The sequence below is a fragment of the Canis aureus genome, chromosome 27, assembly GCF_053574225.1.
Source record: "Canis aureus isolate CA01 chromosome 27, VMU_Caureus_v.1.0, whole genome shotgun sequence".
Taxonomy (NCBI): domain Eukaryota; kingdom Metazoa; phylum Chordata; class Mammalia; order Carnivora; family Canidae; genus Canis; species Canis aureus.
In genome coordinates, this window is record NC_135637.1 from 19,314,525 (window position 1) to 19,334,459 (window position 19,935).

The 19,935-nt window shown below is 40.9% G+C and overlaps 1 protein-coding gene across 13 annotated transcripts in view; it reads right to left on the reverse strand.

Annotated features, from left to right (window-relative positions):
- CIT (citron rho-interacting serine/threonine kinase) overlaps positions 1-19,935 on the reverse strand; it is a 165,861-nt gene that overhangs the window by 39,821 nt on the left and 106,105 nt on the right. For 7 of the 13 annotated variants that reach the window (XM_077875863.1, XM_077875868.1, XM_077875865.1 and 4 more), the window contains 4 exons: positions 15,844-16,041; positions 8,463-8,516; positions 1,090-1,287; positions 423-643 (listed from right to left, as the gene is read on the reverse strand). In XM_077875863.1, coding sequence (XP_077731989.1) covers positions 423-643; positions 1,090-1,287; positions 8,463-8,516; positions 15,844-16,041 — 671 coding nt within the window. The remainder of the gene's footprint in view (positions 1-422; positions 644-1,089; positions 1,288-8,462; positions 8,517-15,843; positions 16,042-19,935) is intronic. The other 6 variants (XM_077875869.1, XM_077875866.1, XM_077875864.1 and 3 more) reach the window with 2 other exon arrangements.

Consider the following 19,935-nt stretch of genomic DNA (forward strand, 5'->3'; position numbering starts at 1 on the left):
TCAGCTGTACACACATGAAGCCATGGGCTAACTCTGGCATGCAAGGTACCTTTGGGCACACTCAAAAACAGGACCCATTCTTCAAGACCAGTTATCTCTATCTGTTGGTAAACTGTCATAATATACCCATTTTGTTAGAAAAAAACACTTGCCCACAAGAGCGGTAGAACTGTCATAATCAATCTTTGCATCTACCATGTCTTCAGTGTGAACGGCACCCCCTAGAGGTAGGAAGTATACTAGGATGACCAACCCATTCTAGTTTGCCCAAAAGTCTCCCAGTCTTAGCACCAAATGTATTGTATTCTAGAGATTCCTCTCAGCCCTGGGCAAGCTGGGACCATTGGTCACTCCGTTCATAATGCTCAGGTGACCCTGGTGAAGACACCTATCACTGGCTTTCTACAAACAGAAAGTCCCACCTGCTCTGCTTCTCAGTGTCCAGCATTCTCTGTAACTCTCGAACCCGACACTCAAATTGGGACTTCTCGTCACCAAGGACACTCCTCCATGCCTCCCACTGCCGCTCTTTTTCCAGCAGCTCATCATTCAGGGCCTCCAGGTCCATGACCTGTTCTTCCAGCATCGTGCAAGTAGTCTTCAGCGCCTCCATCGTCTGCAAATCAGTACCACTGAGTTGTGCCTTGTATCAAATGAGGATTTCCTAGATGTTACTTTTGTTGGATCAGTGTCAGAAAAGCACAAGTTTCTAACTACAATCTGAAATATGGTATATCTTCTTCTTCTACAGACCCAGGGAACCAGACAAAAATGGATAAAGGGCAATTTCTGCCACCATCTTAAAGGCAGAACCCAAAGCAAGGCAGGGGGAAGAGACTACACTTAAAAATGGCTCACACTAGACTTCCAGACCATTCTATTTTACTTTCACACTTTTTAAAATCAAAATTAAGAGAACACACTTTGAAAAGTTACTTTTCCAAACCCCCAAGCCCTCAAAACATAGACATGGTAATGAAACAGAGCCCATTTAATGGATCCCTTAGGAGAGGTATACCAGGCACTTGCTCTAAAATCTAAAGGAATCAAAGTGTACCAGGGATCTCTGACACTGTTTACTATCCTTACTTGCTTCTGGCTGGTGAGCTGCATCTCCCTCTCCGTAATCTCACGGCGGAGATGGTCCACTTCACTCCGTAGCTGTACTATCTCATCGTTGGCACCGGAAGCCTCGTCGAGTTGTTTGGACAAATAGAAATTTTGGTTGTTGAGCTCAGCGTTGTCCTCAGTCAGCTGGTTTAGCTGCTCCTCCAGGTCTGTGATTACCTAAAAGAGGAAAGGGACCTCGCTCTATATCAAGCAAGTCATTTTGAAATAAGACACTGCTTCTAGAGCCATTGATTTTAGAACCTATGTGACACTGGCAATCGATGTGCCACTCACTTTTGCTTATCCAACCCTGGCATCCAAAGCCAAGCTCCCATGCCTGTCCACTTAGCACTAACACACACATACTATGATGGAAAAAGAAAAGTCTCTGATTTTTTCTAACTTGGGGTCCATCTAGAAGATATGGCAAAAGCAAATCAATCAAAAGTGATGTCATGTGGAAGGGGCCACTTTAAATGAGATCAAGTTAACGGACAATTATATGATGTGGAAAATGCAAGCCGAGGAAAGGCATCTAACAGACCAGTGTCACAATCAGCTAATGAAGCTACTAAGCCCATGGCACCATTCACAGGACATCAGAAGCAGAGATAGTCTTAGAAAGCGAAATAAAGTTCTTATCAAGAAGGACTGACTGCGAAGGACACTAAGAGTTATTTTAACATCTCAGCAATAAATTTAATTTCATGCAACAAAAGAAAAAAATTTAAAGGAAGCTTAGAATAACCCTGAAAATACTGTACTGTGGCATCACTTTAATGGTTTTTATTATACCATTAGCTCTCAAAAAATGAAAGGGCATGTATATGAAATTGTCATTTTATTGAGAGAGATTTAATCTGGCTTTGCTACATTATTTCCCTTATTTCCCTGCTCAGTGGCAGAATGACTTCGATTTCAGTGCATTTAGCTTCCCTATTCTCTTTGCTGAGGTTCAGTATCAGCACTTGCAGAGAGCTTTTGTATATAATACTTTCGAAGTTTAAGGGAAATTTTCTAATAATAGTTGGAATGAGGCACACAGGCAGTATATTAAATTTTATGTAACAAAAAGAAGTATATTAAAAGGAAATGCCTTGAAGCCTACGGTTTATTAATTGATTCCAACTTCCAAACCTAGAGTAGACTTAGTTTATGAAATGTTGCCACTGTTTCCATGACTAATTCCCTATTTTAGCGCCCTTTGATTATCAATTTAAAAAAATCTTCCCAGGCACACAGAATTAAAGAACATCAATTTAGCACATTTGTTCAGTGTGGCTCAGAAAACAGAGCTCTTTGTTTTGTTAACTGAGCTGATAAGCTTTTAATGTATTAAGTGGTCTAGTAATTTGTATTTTAATGTCAAAAACCCTGTTAATTCCTAACATATTGGTTTGGGGTGCACTGTCAGCTATAAGATGGAGAATAAAGGTAGTGTGGTTAGGTCCTTAGCCAGATCTCTTCTTTATCAGGGAAAAGTGGGGAAATGGGAAAAAAAAAAAAAAAAACCCTGCAAATTTGTTGTTCTACTGGGCAGTTACACCTCAAAAGGATCCCTGGATCACCCTTCTGGTGACATGGTTAAATCTCCTAAAACCAGAAACAATGAAAAAACAATGCCCAGTAGTTCAACTGGTCTCTGTCTTCTATGTAGTAAACCCATTCCTTAAGATGGCTCTCATCCTAGACTGTAAATGCCTCCATTTAACTATGATGCTTCCTTCCAATTTCTCTGCACCACTCCTCCTCCAAAAAAAACAGAGGCAAGCCAGCCTGGTAACTATACTCTCAAATGGAGTCTGTAACCCCAAATAAAGCCATCTTGAACTTTGCAGGGTTGGGCTCACCATCCGTGATACAGAGGTTAATAATATATTTACTACTTCCTCTGTTTCTATTTTTTTTTTGTTTTGAATTTTCTTGCATACTTCTCTACCTTCATGTAGCCTGTGAAATACAAGGAAAAAAATTATTGACCAAGACAATGCTTCATTTTAAAGATTATAATGATGCCTCTTGCAGAGCAAAGAGACTACAGAAAATCTGCTCACATAAGAATATACACGTTGCCAAAATAATTTGCTCACCACTTGAAGATGTACCTAAGTCCTTGGGCTCCCACTCCCTTTCTCCGATTTGTGGGAAAACTGCAATTTATTTTTTTTAAACTGCAATTTATTATTAACCCATTTCTGCTAACTCTTCTCCTTTCAAAATAGATGATAAAATGCTAAGGAAGAAATATTTGAAAAGCTCAATGAAGTGCCAAGTTTATGACTCTCATTTCAGTTGAGATGGGCCCACTGGAGTGGGAAGCATTCTTCTATTTCCCTATTCTCATCCAATTTTCAAGGGGTCTCACATCTCTGATTTCTACTTACAGTTTATGATTGTTAGTTCTATATTTTATCCTATTTTGCCCAATTGTCAAGAGGAGGTTTATGTGTTTGTGTGAAGCACCCAAACACTCATTAGAGCATTTTAACTCATTCAGACCTTTTATACATTCTTTCTGCCCAAGTCATAACATATATTTAACTTGTGACTCTATTTTAAGGGGCTGGAGTTGTGGTGGTTAGTATTAGACACATCCACATACACATTATTGAGTTTACAGATACTGAACTGACTTGGGACATAGGCAGAAAATCAGTGGTCTCCAAGGTTTAAAAAAAAAAAAAATTTTTTTTTAAGTATTTTGATAGGCAATCTGTGATTTTGAACCAGGTAATGTGCAAGGAGAATTCTTAGTTCTTCCATGAGTCCATGAGTGTATTCTCTCTATATCAAGAGCAAATGATCTGTTTACTATATTATAAGTCTGTTAACCTTTCAACCCTGAGGATATAAGTTAAAAAAGAGAAACTGAAAGGCTGACTCCATCTTAGCAGTGAGAAGAGGAGAGAGACAGATTCCTGACACAGGGCCAAGAGTCTTCTTATAATGCTGTTTTTGCAGATAAGAGATCATGATGCAGTTCTAAGAGAAAATAAGGATATAAAAAGTGATCTACACTCAGTGTCCAAGAAGAAAAAGAGAGAGAGCAAGAGAGAGGTCTCTATTTGGAGTTATCTGTTGCCTTTCAAGCAAACCTCATAGTTCTGAGCAAGAACTGTTTACCTCTCATACTTAATGAGAAGACCAGAAGAGAGAATGCTACTAGGTAAATGTTCAATAGCATGCTGAGGGTGAAGAAACCAGTCAGATAATGAGCATCAGGCTAAAAAGACACAGGGCTAAAGTCCTACTGGAATGTCTGGTTCCGTTTTGAAGGCTGAAGTCCTACTGGAATGTCTGGTTCCTTCTTGAAGGTAGTTATTTGCATATTATTTATTTTTAATCTTATAGCTGACAGATTGATTCATAATTAAAACTGTGTCATATGTTTGCCCACCAACTCCCCTCCAAAACAGACTTAGGTAGAGTTTTAAGTGCCAGATTGGATCAAATACTTTTTTTAAATCTCATCAAAATATAGAAATGGTCTGAGCTGGAAAATCTTACTGTTCATAAGCTTTTGAAAAGCTGCTAACTGGGAGCTCCTATCAGCTGAGTTATTACAGGAGTTCCCACCAGTAATAAAGATGACATTTCCTTGCAGAGACAATCTCAGCACCAGTAAGAGAGAAGCATCCATCATGTCCTTCTGAAGTGTCTTTAAAGCAGCCTTTGAACTTGAAAAAGTGTAACGGAGATCTATTGCTGCCAAATGTGCTACAAGCAGTGATTTTCAAACTTTTTAAAGGGGCAGACCATTTTCTAAACAAAAGATGATCTCATAAAGCCAATATACTATGAATAGTAGCCAATACTGTTTAGCACTTTCTATGGACCAGGCCCTGTATAATGACTTGGATGTATCATCTACTTCTTGCAGGACACCCATGATGTAGGCATTAGCACCAAATTTCTGATTCTGTGACTTAGTGTTTCTTAAGTTTTACTGTTTCCGAAATGTGAATGTGTATTACAACTAAGCAGCTGTCTCTCTGCCCTCACCAAGCCCCCAAAGAGCAGCTATTAAATGAATTATGCATCTTATAATTGACAATATACTGGAATGGGGAATATACAATGTCAGTGCCACTTTACGGGTAAACTGTTGAGGCTTGAGAGTTTAACATAACACAGGTTACAGAGGCTACTTTCGAATCAGAACCCAGTCTGATTCCAGAACACATGGTTGGACACTAGCAACCCAGCTGTTATAGATGAAGTGTGTGTGGGGGGGTGTCACTCTTTCAGGTTCCCCCTCCCATTGGGAGACTTCCCAAGGCTTCTCCACAGATACCAGAAGTAAAAAGCTAGGATTAGAAGTCACTGCTCCAGAAAAAAAGCAAATGTGAGGGATCAAGAGAATATAAAATTTACTTTACTTTAATATCTATTAAAAAAAAATTCCTTGGGGTGCCTGGGTGGCTCAGTTAAGTGTCTCCTTCAGCTCAGGTCAGCTCAGGTCGTGATCCCAGGGTCCTGAGATGGAGCTCCACATTCGGCTCCCTGCTCAGAAGGGAGTCTGCTTCTCCCTCTCCCTCTGCCCCTCCCCCTGCACATGCTCTGCTCTCTCTTGCTCACTCTCTCAAATAAATAAATAAAATCTATTTTAAAAAAACAAAACAATCCTCTAATTTTTAAAATCTGGGTGAGGGAGGATTACAAAGGGGCACATGGAAACATTTGAGAGTAACAGATACACTCATTCGTTAACTTGATTGTCTTGCTGGCTTCACAGCTGTGTACACTTTCAAAACTCTTGAAGTTACCATACTCCAAACGTACTTCAATAAAGCGATAAAAAAGTTTTTTTTTAAAGTTCTTAGGAATATATCATGCATGCGTGCACGCACACACACACACATACACACATATATTCTCAATGGAATATTATTCAGCCGTGTACAAAGGAGGAGATTGTGCCATTTGCGACAACATGGATGGACCTAGAAGATATTAGGCTAAGTGAAATAAGTCAGATAGAGATAGACAAGCACCATATGATTTCACTTAGATGTGGAATCTAAAAAACAAAACAGGGCAGCCCAGGTGGCTCAGCGGTTTAGCGTCACCTTCAGTCCAGGACCTGATCCTGGAGACCCAGGATCAAGTCCCACATCAGGCTCCCTGTATGGAGCCTGCTTCTCCCTCTGCCTGCCTCTGCCTGTGTCTCTGCCTCACTCTCTCTGTCTCTCATGGATAAATAAATAAAATCTAATATACATATATATATATACACACACACACACACACACACACACACACACAGCAGACCCATGAATATAGAGACCTGATGGTTGCCAGAAGGGAGAGGGGTGGAAGAAGGCTGGGTAAAGTAGAGGAAAGAGAGTGGGAGATACAGACTTCCAGTTCTGAGATGAATAAGTCACAGGGATGAAAAGCACAGCATAGGGAATATAGTCAATGATATTATAATAGCATTGTATGGTGACAGATGGTAACTATACTTGTGGTGAGCCTCGCATAATATATAGAGTTGTTGAATCACTATGCTATAGACCAAAAACTAATGTAATATTGTGTGTCAACTATACTTCAATTAAAAAAAAAAAAACCTGTTATGCCAAAAGACTAAAAAAAGAGAAAACTCCAGATGAAGGATTAACGATGTACACACTTAAAACATATCCAAGTTTATTTTAGGAAAAAATAGTAATATAAAAAAATCACCATCATAAAATGATCTATGTTTTATTCAGTGATCACTTATGAGCATGCATGTAACATAAGCAAATAACTCGTGCGTAAAATAAGAAACTGAGACAGTAAGAAACTTAAAAAGTAGGGGCACAAGAATATAGGAACAGAATGCATCAACTCCTCAAGGAATAGAGGCAGAACGAAGAAATAAGGAGATATTTGTGAGGCAGGCCTACCCCTGATGCAGCCATCAGCAATGGGAAATACCAAAATCTATCTGCCAGGTACCCACTAGAATCAAACAGAGGCATATTTCGTGACCTCCTAGCTACTCCACTGTTGGGTATATGCTCTTCAGAAACAGGTGCTTAGAGCCACCAAAGGACTTGTGCAACAGTGCTTCCTGACAGCTGTGTTCCTAATGGCAGCAATTCAAATTCCATCAGCAGGAGAATAGATAAATGAACTCCAGTTCTACATGTCCACTGGCAACGCTACACCATAATTAATGAAAAGGAACACATTCTTGATGTTTTCAACCACACAGATGAACCCCATGGACAATTTAAGTTAAAAAAAAAAAAAAAAAAAAAGCTAAGCTCAAGAGAGCACATCCTCTGTGATTCCATTTGTCTGAAGTTCAAGAACAGGCCAAACTGATTTCTGGTATTAGAACTGTGGCCACCCTTTGGGCAAAGGATGATGAAAAGAAGGGGACATGAGAGAGCCTGTTGGAGGCTAAAAAAAAAATGTTCTGGATCTTGAACTATGTTGTGGCTACACCATTGTCTATATGGTGTAAAAATTTCATTGGACTGTACCCATAAGATTAGTGCACTGTATGCATTTTACAGTGTGTTTTATACCTAAAATGGGGGGGGGGAGGCACACACTCTTAAGACAACATCCCATTTATAGTAGGTAAAGAGTAAAGAAAGAGTTCATTATAAGACAATAAAATATGTATGTGGGGAGTACAGTGTGGTTGTTTCCAGAAATTCACAGATGCAAATAATACAAATGGAGACAAGTTCACTGAAGATCAAGAAGGTAATAAAGTGATGAAAGTACCAAAGAAAGGAGGTAGACCCACAAATAAGGACAACATCCTATCTCCTGAAGGAGCCTATTTCAATCCTTTGCTCCAATAGGAAACAGAATGAGCTTCTGCTGACCCTACCCTGTTACATAGCCCATGCATAATGCTTCTCTGCTCACCATTTACTTCTCTCCATATAAATGACATCTCCCAAAGAGCCACAGAGTTTTATTCTTCCCAGTAGTAAGTTAAAATTTCTAGGTCCACAGAACTTGCTGGACTTTCCTCTGCACAGCACCTGACTGGGACTAACATCTGGTTGGCACTAGCCTTGGAATCTTTACATTGGGGTGGGAGCTGCCCTGGCACTTGTGTTGCAGCTACTGAAGCCTATGCAGTGAGAATTATTTCCCCCACTCCAACTATCCTACCTCAAACATAAAGAATGGTTTAGAATTTTTAAAACTGATGAGAACCTAAGAAACTGGAGTTATCTGGGGCTCAGAAACTCCATGTCAGTTTGGCCACTGATTACTGCTTCAAGATGAAAGTTTATAATAACAAATCAGTCAGTTGATATTATAAGAGATGCTCTCTCTTCCCTCTCAGTTTTTAGTCTCATGTTATTTTAAGCAGCTTTAGGTTTAATACTCACAGTACAGCTGTTACGAAGGGCATCAAATTTGCGCTGGATTTCATCTCTATGTGCCTAAAAAGTAAGAAGTCGATTGTAAATTTTTCATAGTGTAGGATACAACTCTACATGCTATGGGTCAAATAAAGAAAAGAGCAATTGACCTAGAAAGCCAAGAATGCTGCTGAAGCCTCTCAAATATCTGGTTTTCAAAGAACTATTAAGTCATGTCCAACATCAGAAATTAAAGTTACAGAAATACATGATACTGTGTTAATAACACTTGACTACTTAGACCACACATGCATGTACAGACACTTAACATTTGTATTAATGCCCAGGGGGGCTTTGGAAGAAAAGAAAATTAAAGGAGGAAGTTTTTACTCTCGTTACTTTGTTTACTCCCCTTCTTAACCTTTGCCTCTTCCTTCCAGTTGACCCCTCGTCTACTCCCTGAGAGACACACACATGCAGGCAGATACATACACATACACACACACACACACACACACACACACACAAAGGACAACAGCCAAGACAAACTAGAGACTTTTTTTTGTCGTTAATCAAAAGCTGCTGAGATTCAGAAACCCCACATTGACCTTGAAATAAGCAGAAAGCCTTTCTCCAAGGTAGAATTACTCTGAAACAGCAGCATTTGTTTAGCTGGCACTCAAGGACTTTCTGAACACACGCAATACACCATACACTGTGGCGCAATATGGCATATGTGGAGTTACCACCATTCAGTGAGGGAGTCTAAAAAGTTGATGAGTGCATGATTACCAACAGTGACAAATGCTATGAAAGAAACAAACGAGGTGCAGGAAAAAAGGATAAGGGGGATAGAAAGGAACTTACTTAGATGGGGTAACCGAGGGCTTCTCTGAGGAGGTGACTTACATTGACACCTGTAAGATGATAAGGAACCAGCCATGCAAAGAACAGGAAAAGGCAGAGGGCAAAAGTCTTGAAGCAAGAAAGGGTTTGATACATTTGATAAACAAAAAAAGGCCTGAGTGGCTATTTAAACTTCAAGTTGTGACCCAAGAGCAAGCGTGACAAGTGGACTTCTTTTCTGTTTTTTGTTTTGTTTTGGTTTATTCCATGAAATGGAATAAACAGAATGGAACAGAAAACAATGGGATGTACTGTGGATAGTGAGGCACTGTCACTATCTTCTATTTCAAATACCATAATTCATCAAATTTAGGATGCTATCAAGACATTGCCATTTTATGTGACATTAGGGAAAACAGGGTGCTATTGACTAAACTATGACATGTCCACATGTTTATATGTCCACATGACTAAAGAGTCATATACCAACTATAAGATGCCTCCTGATTTGAAATACCTTAGAATCAATGAAGAGGTGTGTGTGTGCACACGATTGTAAGGTAAATGTATTTTTGCTGGGTAGTAGTCAAATAATTTTTGGCTAAAGGAAAAAGTGGCCCAAGATTATGGTAGAGAGGCAGGCAGGGATCAAAAATCTTAAAGGGCCAGAATGGAGTTTGAGTTTCATTCAAAATACATTAACTGGAAGCCAATGGAGATTTTAAGAAGTAGAGTGAAATGACTCGACTGTCATTTTGTGGATGTTGTGAGGAAGAGCAGATAAAAATAGGATGAAGGTTGAAAGGAGTAGGGAAACTACTGAGGAGGTTGTTGCTGTCCTTCAATGAGGAGAAGATGGTGGCTTGGAGGAGGATGGTGGCAAAAGACTGAAAGAAGTGGACTGAAGTGAGATCTCCTTTGGAAGTACAGGTAGTAAGACTTGCTGATAGACATTGGGAAAGGAAAGGAAAAGGATGTCCTCACAGACCTTTACTTGAGGGACAGGGTAGACTGTAGCACCACAGCTTAGCTATGAAAGCCCAGAGAAGAATCTAATTTGAGGTAGAAATAAAAGTGGTCCTCTTAAAGAAAAACAAAAAACAAAAATAGTCTCCATCATGTCTATAAGACAGTTAAGTCAAAGATTTTAGAGCTGTGATATATTCCTTAGTACACCTATCTTGCCATAAATATTATAAATTTATAACAGCAGATAGACACTGCAGGAAAAAAATGAGCTTGAATATACAGCAATAGAAATTACCCAAAATGAAATACACAAAGAAAAACTTTTTTAAAAAATGAATGGAGTATCAATGTGCTGTCAGACAACTTTGAACAGCCTAATATACATGTAATTGGAGACCCTAGAAGAGGGCAGGGGTCAGACAGAAATAAAAACATTTGAAGAAATATGGCCACAGATTTTCCAAAGGTGATGAAAACCATAAACCCACAGATGCAAAAAGTTCAAAGAACCCCAAGCACAAGAAACACTAATTATGCTATCACATAATTATCAAACTGCTTCAAACCAGTAATAAAGAGAAAAAGCTTAAAGCCAGTCAGAGAAAAAAAGACAAGTTACATATAGAGAAACAAAGGGAAGACCAATTCCTCACCAGGGGGTAGGTGAAAAAAGGGGAGCAGAGGTGAAGCAAGGTAGAAGACAGTAGAGTAGTATCTTTAAAGAACTGAATTTAAAAAAAAAAAAATCTGGCAACTTAAATTCTATACCCAGCACAAATATCCTTCAAAAATGAAGGGGAAATAAAAGACTTTTTCAAGTATAAAAAAGCTGAAGGAATTTGTCACTTACAGTCTAAGAAATGGTAAAGAAAGTCCTTCAGTCAGGCAGAAGGAAAGTGACAACCAGAAATATAAATCCACACAAAAGAATGAAAAGCACTGGGGAAAAGGTTTTTTTAAAAAGTTGCATAAAAGAGATTCATAAACAAAAATTTATTGAGAATCAACTCCCCACATAATTAGCTCATATTTTTTATGGACTAATCTATCAGGACATTATTTTTCCCCAAGATCAATCTGCTTTTATGCCCAGCAATAATACAAGAGATTTACTGATTTAATGGGGCATGAATAACACTTATCCAAAGTAGGACAATGGCATTATCACTGAAGTCAGATGGCAATCCTCTTTGAAGGTAAAATGCAATGAAGTGCCATCATTATGGCTTTTATTACTGACTGTGAATTATACACACAAAATGTAGAACTAATCCTGTTACGATGGCTGGAGCATCTATAAGCATTTAACAATTACTCAACTGATCTCCGCAAGAAAACGTCAAGAAATATGTTTTTTTTTATCTGCATTAAGAAATATGCTTTATGTTTCTTTCAAATAAGTTGTGAAATAAATGCACAAAAAAGCAAAAGGTCACATAATAGTGTGTATAAAGATAGTAAAATGCATAAGACAGTCTTTAGATTCTCTCAATGAAATACCTGAGTGTTAATTAGGTGTCAGGTGCTACAGGAATAAATATTTACACTCTTCAAAGGACTTTACGAGCTTTTACGAGCTTTTGTTCATGTGGATTATATTTATCTATCTTTACCACTTAAGAAAGGAAAATGGAGGGATTTTTTCCCCAAATATTTATTCTTTCTTTTAAAACATTGCTCTTGCACCATCAGTGCAAATGTTCACACAATTAAAAATGCCAAATGACATCTTAGCATTATTATGAAAATAATTTGAATTTGGGGAACCCCCTAGGAATCCACCAATCCCACTTTGAGAACCCCTGACCTAAGGGTTAGGTGCCAATCAGGGAGAATGCACAGGCTGCAACCTGAAGCAGCACTCTTTTTGGGGATTACTCATGTCTTCATTAGTTTTAAAGCCAGTTATAAGAGGAAGAAAGAAAAGAGACTTATAATGCAGTCTTGATGAGAGAGAAGTATCTGCATAACTAGAGAAAGGAACCCAGTGTTTAGACGTCTGACCATCTTCTGGAATCTATGGTCAGGGTTCTAGAACACTCAGGCTTCCACACATCCATTCTTTTCCGTGTGAAGACAGTCACCAAGCAAGACTGTCACCTCACAGGTCCCAATTTTAGATCTTGCTTATCGTACCAATGGCTTGCTTATTAAATACAGAGATTGATATTTATGTAAAACAAATGAAAAGTATGCATTGACCCATGATTTTAACAAATTGAAGAGGATGACCTTGGGATCCCATGGTCACACTATGCTGGGAGAGCTCCTTTCATTGGTGTCTCTAGTTTTAGACTTTTGATTACTCAGCATTAGTCATTTAACCAAATCAGTAAAAGAGTGTGACGACAGGGATATGAAGAGTGTGTCGTGGGGCCATGCTCGTGTATACAGAGCCTATGCTATGCTTCTACGCTGTGGCCCCCATTCGGAGTGAAACTTATATCTGCCTAAAGTATGTAGACTCAAATTCTCTTCCTTAGGTAAAGGGATGGAGTCTTAAATATCAAGTCAGGTGAAAAATTCTTTCTCCAAAAAGCATTGAAGCACCTTAAAAGCATGGCTTTTTGTTTCAGTATGACTCCTGTGGGCCTCCAGCTTGACTCATTCTTAGCTTTTGAAGGCCAGTGAATCTCCATGCAAACACAACTGATGGGAGTGGGTAGCAAGAAAACATCATGGAGACCAACAAGTGGTTTCCCAAGGGACCCAGCCACGCTTCTTCAATGGAGAGTGTCAAATGAACTGTGCTTCATCTAATTTGCTCCAGTGGCAGAGGCCAGAGTAATTTCTCCCTTCCCTGGTTAGGAGGTGGTGGCCCCTGAAAATGAAGCAGTAATAGCCCATTTGACTATTCCCTTTTACTGATAAATCAGCCTGCTATGAAGTTCACAGACCTCCTAGGAGATCATTTTAGATCCAGCTGATTTAATGTGGCTGCTGCTTATGTGGGGCCTGAGCAATGAGACAAAGTCTGGGTACCACCCCTGTGGCCATTTCCTCTTTCTCTTGGAAAACAGTCTTCAGAACAAAGCCACTCAGGCAACAGCCACATACGGTCCAAAACCAGGGATATAATCCAAGGAAGGAGAGAGGAAAACCCACAGCCTCAAAACTGGACGAGGCAAGGTGATAGAGGATTTGGTTGCTGCATGATAGGCTACAAACAGCTGTGAGGTTTTTTTTTCCTGCCATCACTTTGAAAAAGCCCTATTTTCCAAGGCATCTTCATCTGCAAGAGTGCTAGAGCCCTAGTTTCTAGACTTAGGGAGGTTTGTTTCTTTATTTTTTTCATAAGATGCTCTGAGGCAGTGATCTCATCTGACTAAATTAAGTCGTGACTTGCTGCTGTGAAGGCTTCCAGCAGCCATTAGACACAGCACATTCCAACCGGCAGCAATACAGGATTTAAAGACTAATTTCCCCACAGATAAACAGCAGTGACACATGCTCTATTTTATATCCTTCTCCTTCTGAATGGCCAGGATAAGATGCATAGCTACCACCACCCCTCCCAATTCCAACAGAGCAGTGAGATAAATGTGTCCTTCTCTCACACTCCAAAGTAAAAGGATTTGAGGAAATAACAGGCCAATCTCCTGGGGAGAAATGGCTAAAGACACAATACTAGGCACATGGCAAGGACTCATTGAGTATACATTAGATCACTGATGTCTCCTTCTCCTTCTTTCAGAGTGTGGATGGTCTGGATGGTCTGGGGGTGGGGAAGATATTAATATACAAGGCATCCAATATAATAGTGGCTGAATTAGGTGCGTCCTTTAGCAGCTAAGAAATGTTATCTGGCTGGCTCTCGCCCCATCCACCCAATTCCAGAAAGCACATAGCCTTCTGGACATGCATTCTTTTATATTAATTTCATTCCTACCTCCATATTTTTCTTTTGTAGACTTATTTTCTCTTGCCCTTTTCTTTTTTTATCTTGTTGTACTGTTTTGTTTCAAAATGGATTCAGAGCAATTTGGAAGGATATAAGGCAGAGGATAAATAAAGAGATATCGTGACTGTTTCTTTTCCAAACCAAGTATTGGGGGCCCAAGGTATATCACACAGTAAGTGTTCTCATTGAGACAATAGAAATTAAGGTTGCAATCAATATCTGACCTTGGCATAAGTCCTGGAAAATCTTGGATGCGCTTGCCCCATCTATATAGGAGTTACTCTATCCCCAGAGTCATGGAAGCTCCTGTGTCCTAGACTGGTCCATAAGGACCCTGGCACTAACAGATCATGTTCCCAATCTGTTTCAGATAATAGGCTTCCCAAAACCAACAATGGGAGGTAACTTCTAAGAATGAGATCAGTTGTTTTTTTTTAAACACATATATACTATTTTTGAGATGGGTAAATCATAAACAATGAATGTGTGTGGCCATCTGTGGAAGTAACCCCACACCAAAGACATACTTAGAGATGTTCCCTAGTGGAAATGAGAAGCATATTCAAGATGAATCAGAGTGAATAAGGTACCCACCAAGGTACCTTATTTTAGAAAACATGAAACCCAATCAGCTGCATTGTGCCCTGCCCATGAAGAGGGTACCCTGACCAGCAGGCATGACTGTGCCTGTCCATTTGGCAAGTACACTGTGTTACTATTAGCAATGTATTTGCTTGGCTGATATTAGTCATTAAACTCATTTGGCTTTCTGTGCCAAGTCCCGGTCCACCGAGCAGTCTTCCAAGAGAAATGAGGTCTTTAAGTAGACTTCTCTGAAGGAGAAAAAAATGGGAAGATTAGTCACCCAGGGGATCCTAGTCAACTTGGTGCTTGTAATCTCTACTCTAAGTTGATAAGTTGGCATTTTATATATAAGATTCTTGTCAGATTTGTTAGCCTGGGTCAGTCCCCATGAGAAGGATCAACGATGGGAAACTGATCCAAAAAGTCATATTTTTAGAGTTCCAGAAAGAACGAGGATCTAAATCCAGTGACACCCTGGCCTACCCGCCCCAAGTTCTACTTTCTGAGAACATTCTTCAGTTGAGTGAACTACTGTCTCAGAAAGAGCAGAGAAGCCATATCCCTCTTAGAGAAAAGAATCTCTCACTTAGAAGAATCTTTTCTATCCAGAACATACTAAATGCATACATAAGACTTGAAGCAGAATTTACAGCTTAAAAGAAAAAAAAAGTAACACCAACAAAGCTAACCAATACAAAAATAGAAATGTGGTAGAAAGACTAAATATAAGATTATTATTTCTTTTAATGATCACTGAAATAAGGTTATTATTTCTTTTAATGATCACTGAAAACTAAGTAGAAGATTCAGGTAAATGGACCTGGCTCAAATTTTAAATACACTGATGATTATTTTTGAAAGAGGGAAGATATATAAATAAAGGAGAGACTTTTTCAAGACTCAGGAAAGGTCAGATGTTAAACCAGCTGATCTAGTACACTAATTCTCATGAAGGAGAAGCTTATGTAAGTCAGTTCTCTGGCCATTAAGTATTTCTAGGGATTGCTTTTTCTCTCTTGGGATTTTTATGAGTGAGCAGATCTCAGTGCCACACTCTTCCTGGCTGAGCCCTGGACCAGCCTGAAGGTACCTGTTGCCCAGACCCACCGTGAGCGCCTGGATCTCTTCTTCTGCCTCTGCCGTCGTCTCTTCTAGTTCCGTCTTGGCCTGGCGAAGCTGGCTCTCCAGGGCTGCCCGGGCAGCCTGCAGGGCTGTCAGCTGGGACTCACGCTCTTGCAGGGAGAGCTGTAGCTCTGTGAGCTGGCGCTTCAGCTCTAGTTTCTGCTCCTCGTGCTCTAGACTGACCTAGGAGGGGCAAAGAGAAAGAGAGACACACACACACACATACACACCAATGCTCAGTTGACCCTAACTGCAGAGGATGCAACTTACTAGTCTAATTAACTGACCCTAACCAGCCAAGGTGCAACCTGCCATTCAACCTGCATCATAAACATGGTCATGAATTCAAATTCCCAGCACTCAACTGAGAAGGAGAAAACAGGTCTGCTATAAAACAGATCTGACTTTAGGAGTCTCAAAAATGACCAGGAGCAAGAACATGCAAGAGAATCTCTGTACAAACCAGTCCACACTTACAAATATCCAAAGGCCTGGGGAAGCTTCAAAAGGAAAACCACACGAGAATCGCAAATGAAAATTAACACAATTACTCTTATTAGAAAAGCAGTTTGAAAGTAAATGGCTGTAAGTAACATTATATTGGTAACAAGGACTTCTTTACAATCAGGATAAAAGGACTTCTTTACAATCAGGATAAAAATAGAACAACAGAACTTAATTCTATTTATTTTTAAATATTCCTGCTCTGGAGCACCTGGGTGGCTCAGCTGGTCAAACAGACTCTTGGTTTCAGCTCAAGTCATAATTTCATGGGTCATGGGATCTAGCCCCTGGTCCAGCTCTGTGTTCAATGGGGAGTCTGCTTGAAGATTCTCTCCTTCTTCCCCTCTCCTCATGCTCACTCTTAAATAAATAAATAAATCTTTAAAAAAAATAATAATAAATACTCCTGCTCTGATTTGTTCTAATTAGGTAACCCACATCAATGTCACATAATGAAGTAATCATTCTTCTCTCCCCCTGCCCCTCTATCCTTCTATCCACTCAATGTTTCATTCATTCAAGAAAAACTTGGGATCCCGGGGTGGCGCAGCAGTTTGGCGCCTGCCTTTGGCCCAGGGCGCGATCCTGGAGACCCGGGATCGAATCCCACATCGGGCTCCCGGTGCATGGAGCCTGCTTCTCCCTCTGCCTGTGTCTCTGCCTCTCTCTCTCTCTCTCTCTATGTGTGTGTGACTATCATAAATAAATAAAAATTTTAAAAAAAGAAAAACTTAGCAACTTCCATATAAAAAGGAATATGAAGATGAAAGATAGTTTCTGCCCTTGAGTTGAAGGAAAAATGAAAACCAACCATTACCATATACGTGGTCAAGTATAATGGTCAGAATACATAGGGATACAGAGGGAACATAATGGAGGGTAAAGGAGGGTAAAACAACTCTGCATGTGTTTACTGAAGAATTTATAGGAGTCAAACCAGCAAATGGGAAAGAAAATTCAAAGTGGAGGAACCAAGACATCCAAAGGCATGGAGATGAGGGAGACCATGGCCTATCTACTGGCCTAACAAACACAGACAAGGTTGTCCTAGCAACCAGACCCTGTGCCAGTCATTGGAGATGTCAACCAAACAAAAGGTGCCTACTGCCCTCAGAAAGCCCACTAACAGGTACTGTCAACAGGTACACGTGATGACCTCAACATAGAAGGCTATGTGGACACAAAGGTGATGTTCCATCCAGCTTAGGAGGGTCAGAGAAGGGTCTCTGGAAAAGGTGACACCCAAGTCCCAAAAGCTGTAAGGGTGAAGAAAAGACTTATAAAAGATTAAACCTAGAGAAACAACAGGACTTGGTGGTTAATTTGAGGTGGGGGAAGAGATAAGGGACAGAAGACAATGCCCGAGCTTCGAGCCAGCTGAATTGCACAGGGACACCTCTGCAATTGCTATGCCAGGGAACACTAGGAAGTGCGAGAGGAAGAGACAGCTTAAGGAAAAAGATAAAAAGTTCAATGCTGAGGTGTTGATCTTGAGCAGTAAAGGAGACATACAGGCAGAGGTGTCTCAAGTCTACTGGGACAATGGGTCAGAGACTGATGAGAAAGGTCTAGATCTGTGGGCCCTTAGCCAGTCAGGAGCAGCTGAAGCCAAGGCTGTGCTCTCCCGCCAGCAAGGATGGTGGTCACATGACAGCAGCAAATGTAGTACTCACTTATAAGGTGCCAGGCACTCTTAGCTCATTCCATCTTCGTAACATTCCAGAGAGGGAGGCACCACAATCAACTCCACTGCACACACCAGCATGCTGTGGCACTGACAGACTCAGTGACCGAACAGATGCCACACAGCTGAACAGTGGCAGGGCTGGTTTCGAACCCAGGAAGTCCGGCTCGAGAGTCAACTACCTGCTGTTCGTCTTATTAAAAAGCCAGCAGTCAGAGCAGGCTGCCACTCTGCCAGCCAGCCCAAAAGCTCCCCTGAGGCCACTTGGCAGAACCAGGGGAGGCAGGTGACAGCAAGTCATGCGGGGGTGGGCAAGCAGGATGTCGTGCAACAACAGGGGGCCCCCAGAGCCCCGCACCTTTGCAACTCTGCACGCTTTGCTAGGAAAGAGCCTACAACTGCACATGCAGGGCACAGGAAGCCCAGGGGCCTCGAAGGTGAATCAAACCAGAGGCTGAGACGCCTCTGTCCCCAATGTCCGTAGCAGTAGGCAGCAAAGAGTGGTGGACCCACCTTGTTATATTTAAAGCTAAGCTCCAGAACTCCTGGGGAGTGTGACAGCCCTGAGCCTCTTACAAGCATTCTAACTTTCTCCTACCTTCCTTGACGGGCTAGCTGTACAGATTCAAGACAAAAAAGCAACTCTCTTTCCCCAGGGCATTTTAACTGCCCAGATGAGCAACAGATGCAGGGCAGGTGCCACGCTAAGAGAGACATTTGTGAGAAGGGAAGGCAAAACAGCCAGTCACAGTGTTCCCACGCTCAAAGAATCGGAGTTATTTACACTCACACTCTTAAGGCTGACACTACAGGGAAATGTTGTTAAACTTACTGAACAGTAAAAATATAGCCTGGATAATAAAACTGAAACCACCACCTCAAGCTTTTGGACAATACAGAACCACTGTTCAGAGAGTATAAGAATCACCTGAAGATGGTCAAAAATGCAAATCCCTGTTCCTCTTTTTAACCCCCCAAAATCCTGTTTCATTTAAAAATGCTAAGAGAAGAAGATGCCCAGGAATCTGAATTTCAACAGACACACCAGATGATCCTAATGGAGGGGTCTACACCTGGGCCACCCCTGAAAAACACAAGATAATACATTTTCTGTTGTTTGCAGGACTGGCCTTATTTTTCACATTCCAGGACAAGAACCACGAGTATCCTCAAAGTTTAGTCCTCAGGCTATATCTGCTTCACAGTCTTTGCTGTTAAGAGAGATCACGTGCTCTTTGAAGAATTCCATCACAAATACCTGAGCACCTGCCTACAAGGCTCCAGGCACTGTGTCTTCTTGCCCCACCAGGATGTCACGCTTCCAGCAACCATTCTCTGAACATCTCTGTTCAACCAGCCTAACCCTGCCTGCTAGGTGACAGCCCCCAAGATCAAGGATGCAGAACCAGGCTACTCCCTGGCACACAGCAGGATTTAACGAATACACATGGAGTACATGTGACATCACAGCCTCACGTGTCTGTGACCAAATGTGTTGTATTTTCCTCCCAAAACCTTGGCTACCCTTTCCAGCTTCCTTACATCCCCAAAGCAACCACATCCCATTAAAATTTAGATTTGTCTCTTACTCTTCCACTGTCACTATGAGACCGCTGCTGCCACTGTCAACAAGCCACATGGTGGATCCAGGTGTTAAAGCCCAAGCATGGACTCAGGCATGTGACCCTCACTAAATCAGGATAAGGGAGGAATCACTCTGCCCCCCAATCTGAAAAATGCACCAATGTACCTAAGCCTCATGTGACCCTAGGAGGGAGATCTATCATCACAGTCATTCGTCCAATGAGGAAACAGAAGCATAGAGAGAAGGTAGGCTGCCCAAAGAGACAGCACTTGCAAGAAATAGAAGTAGAACCCCAACCTAGATC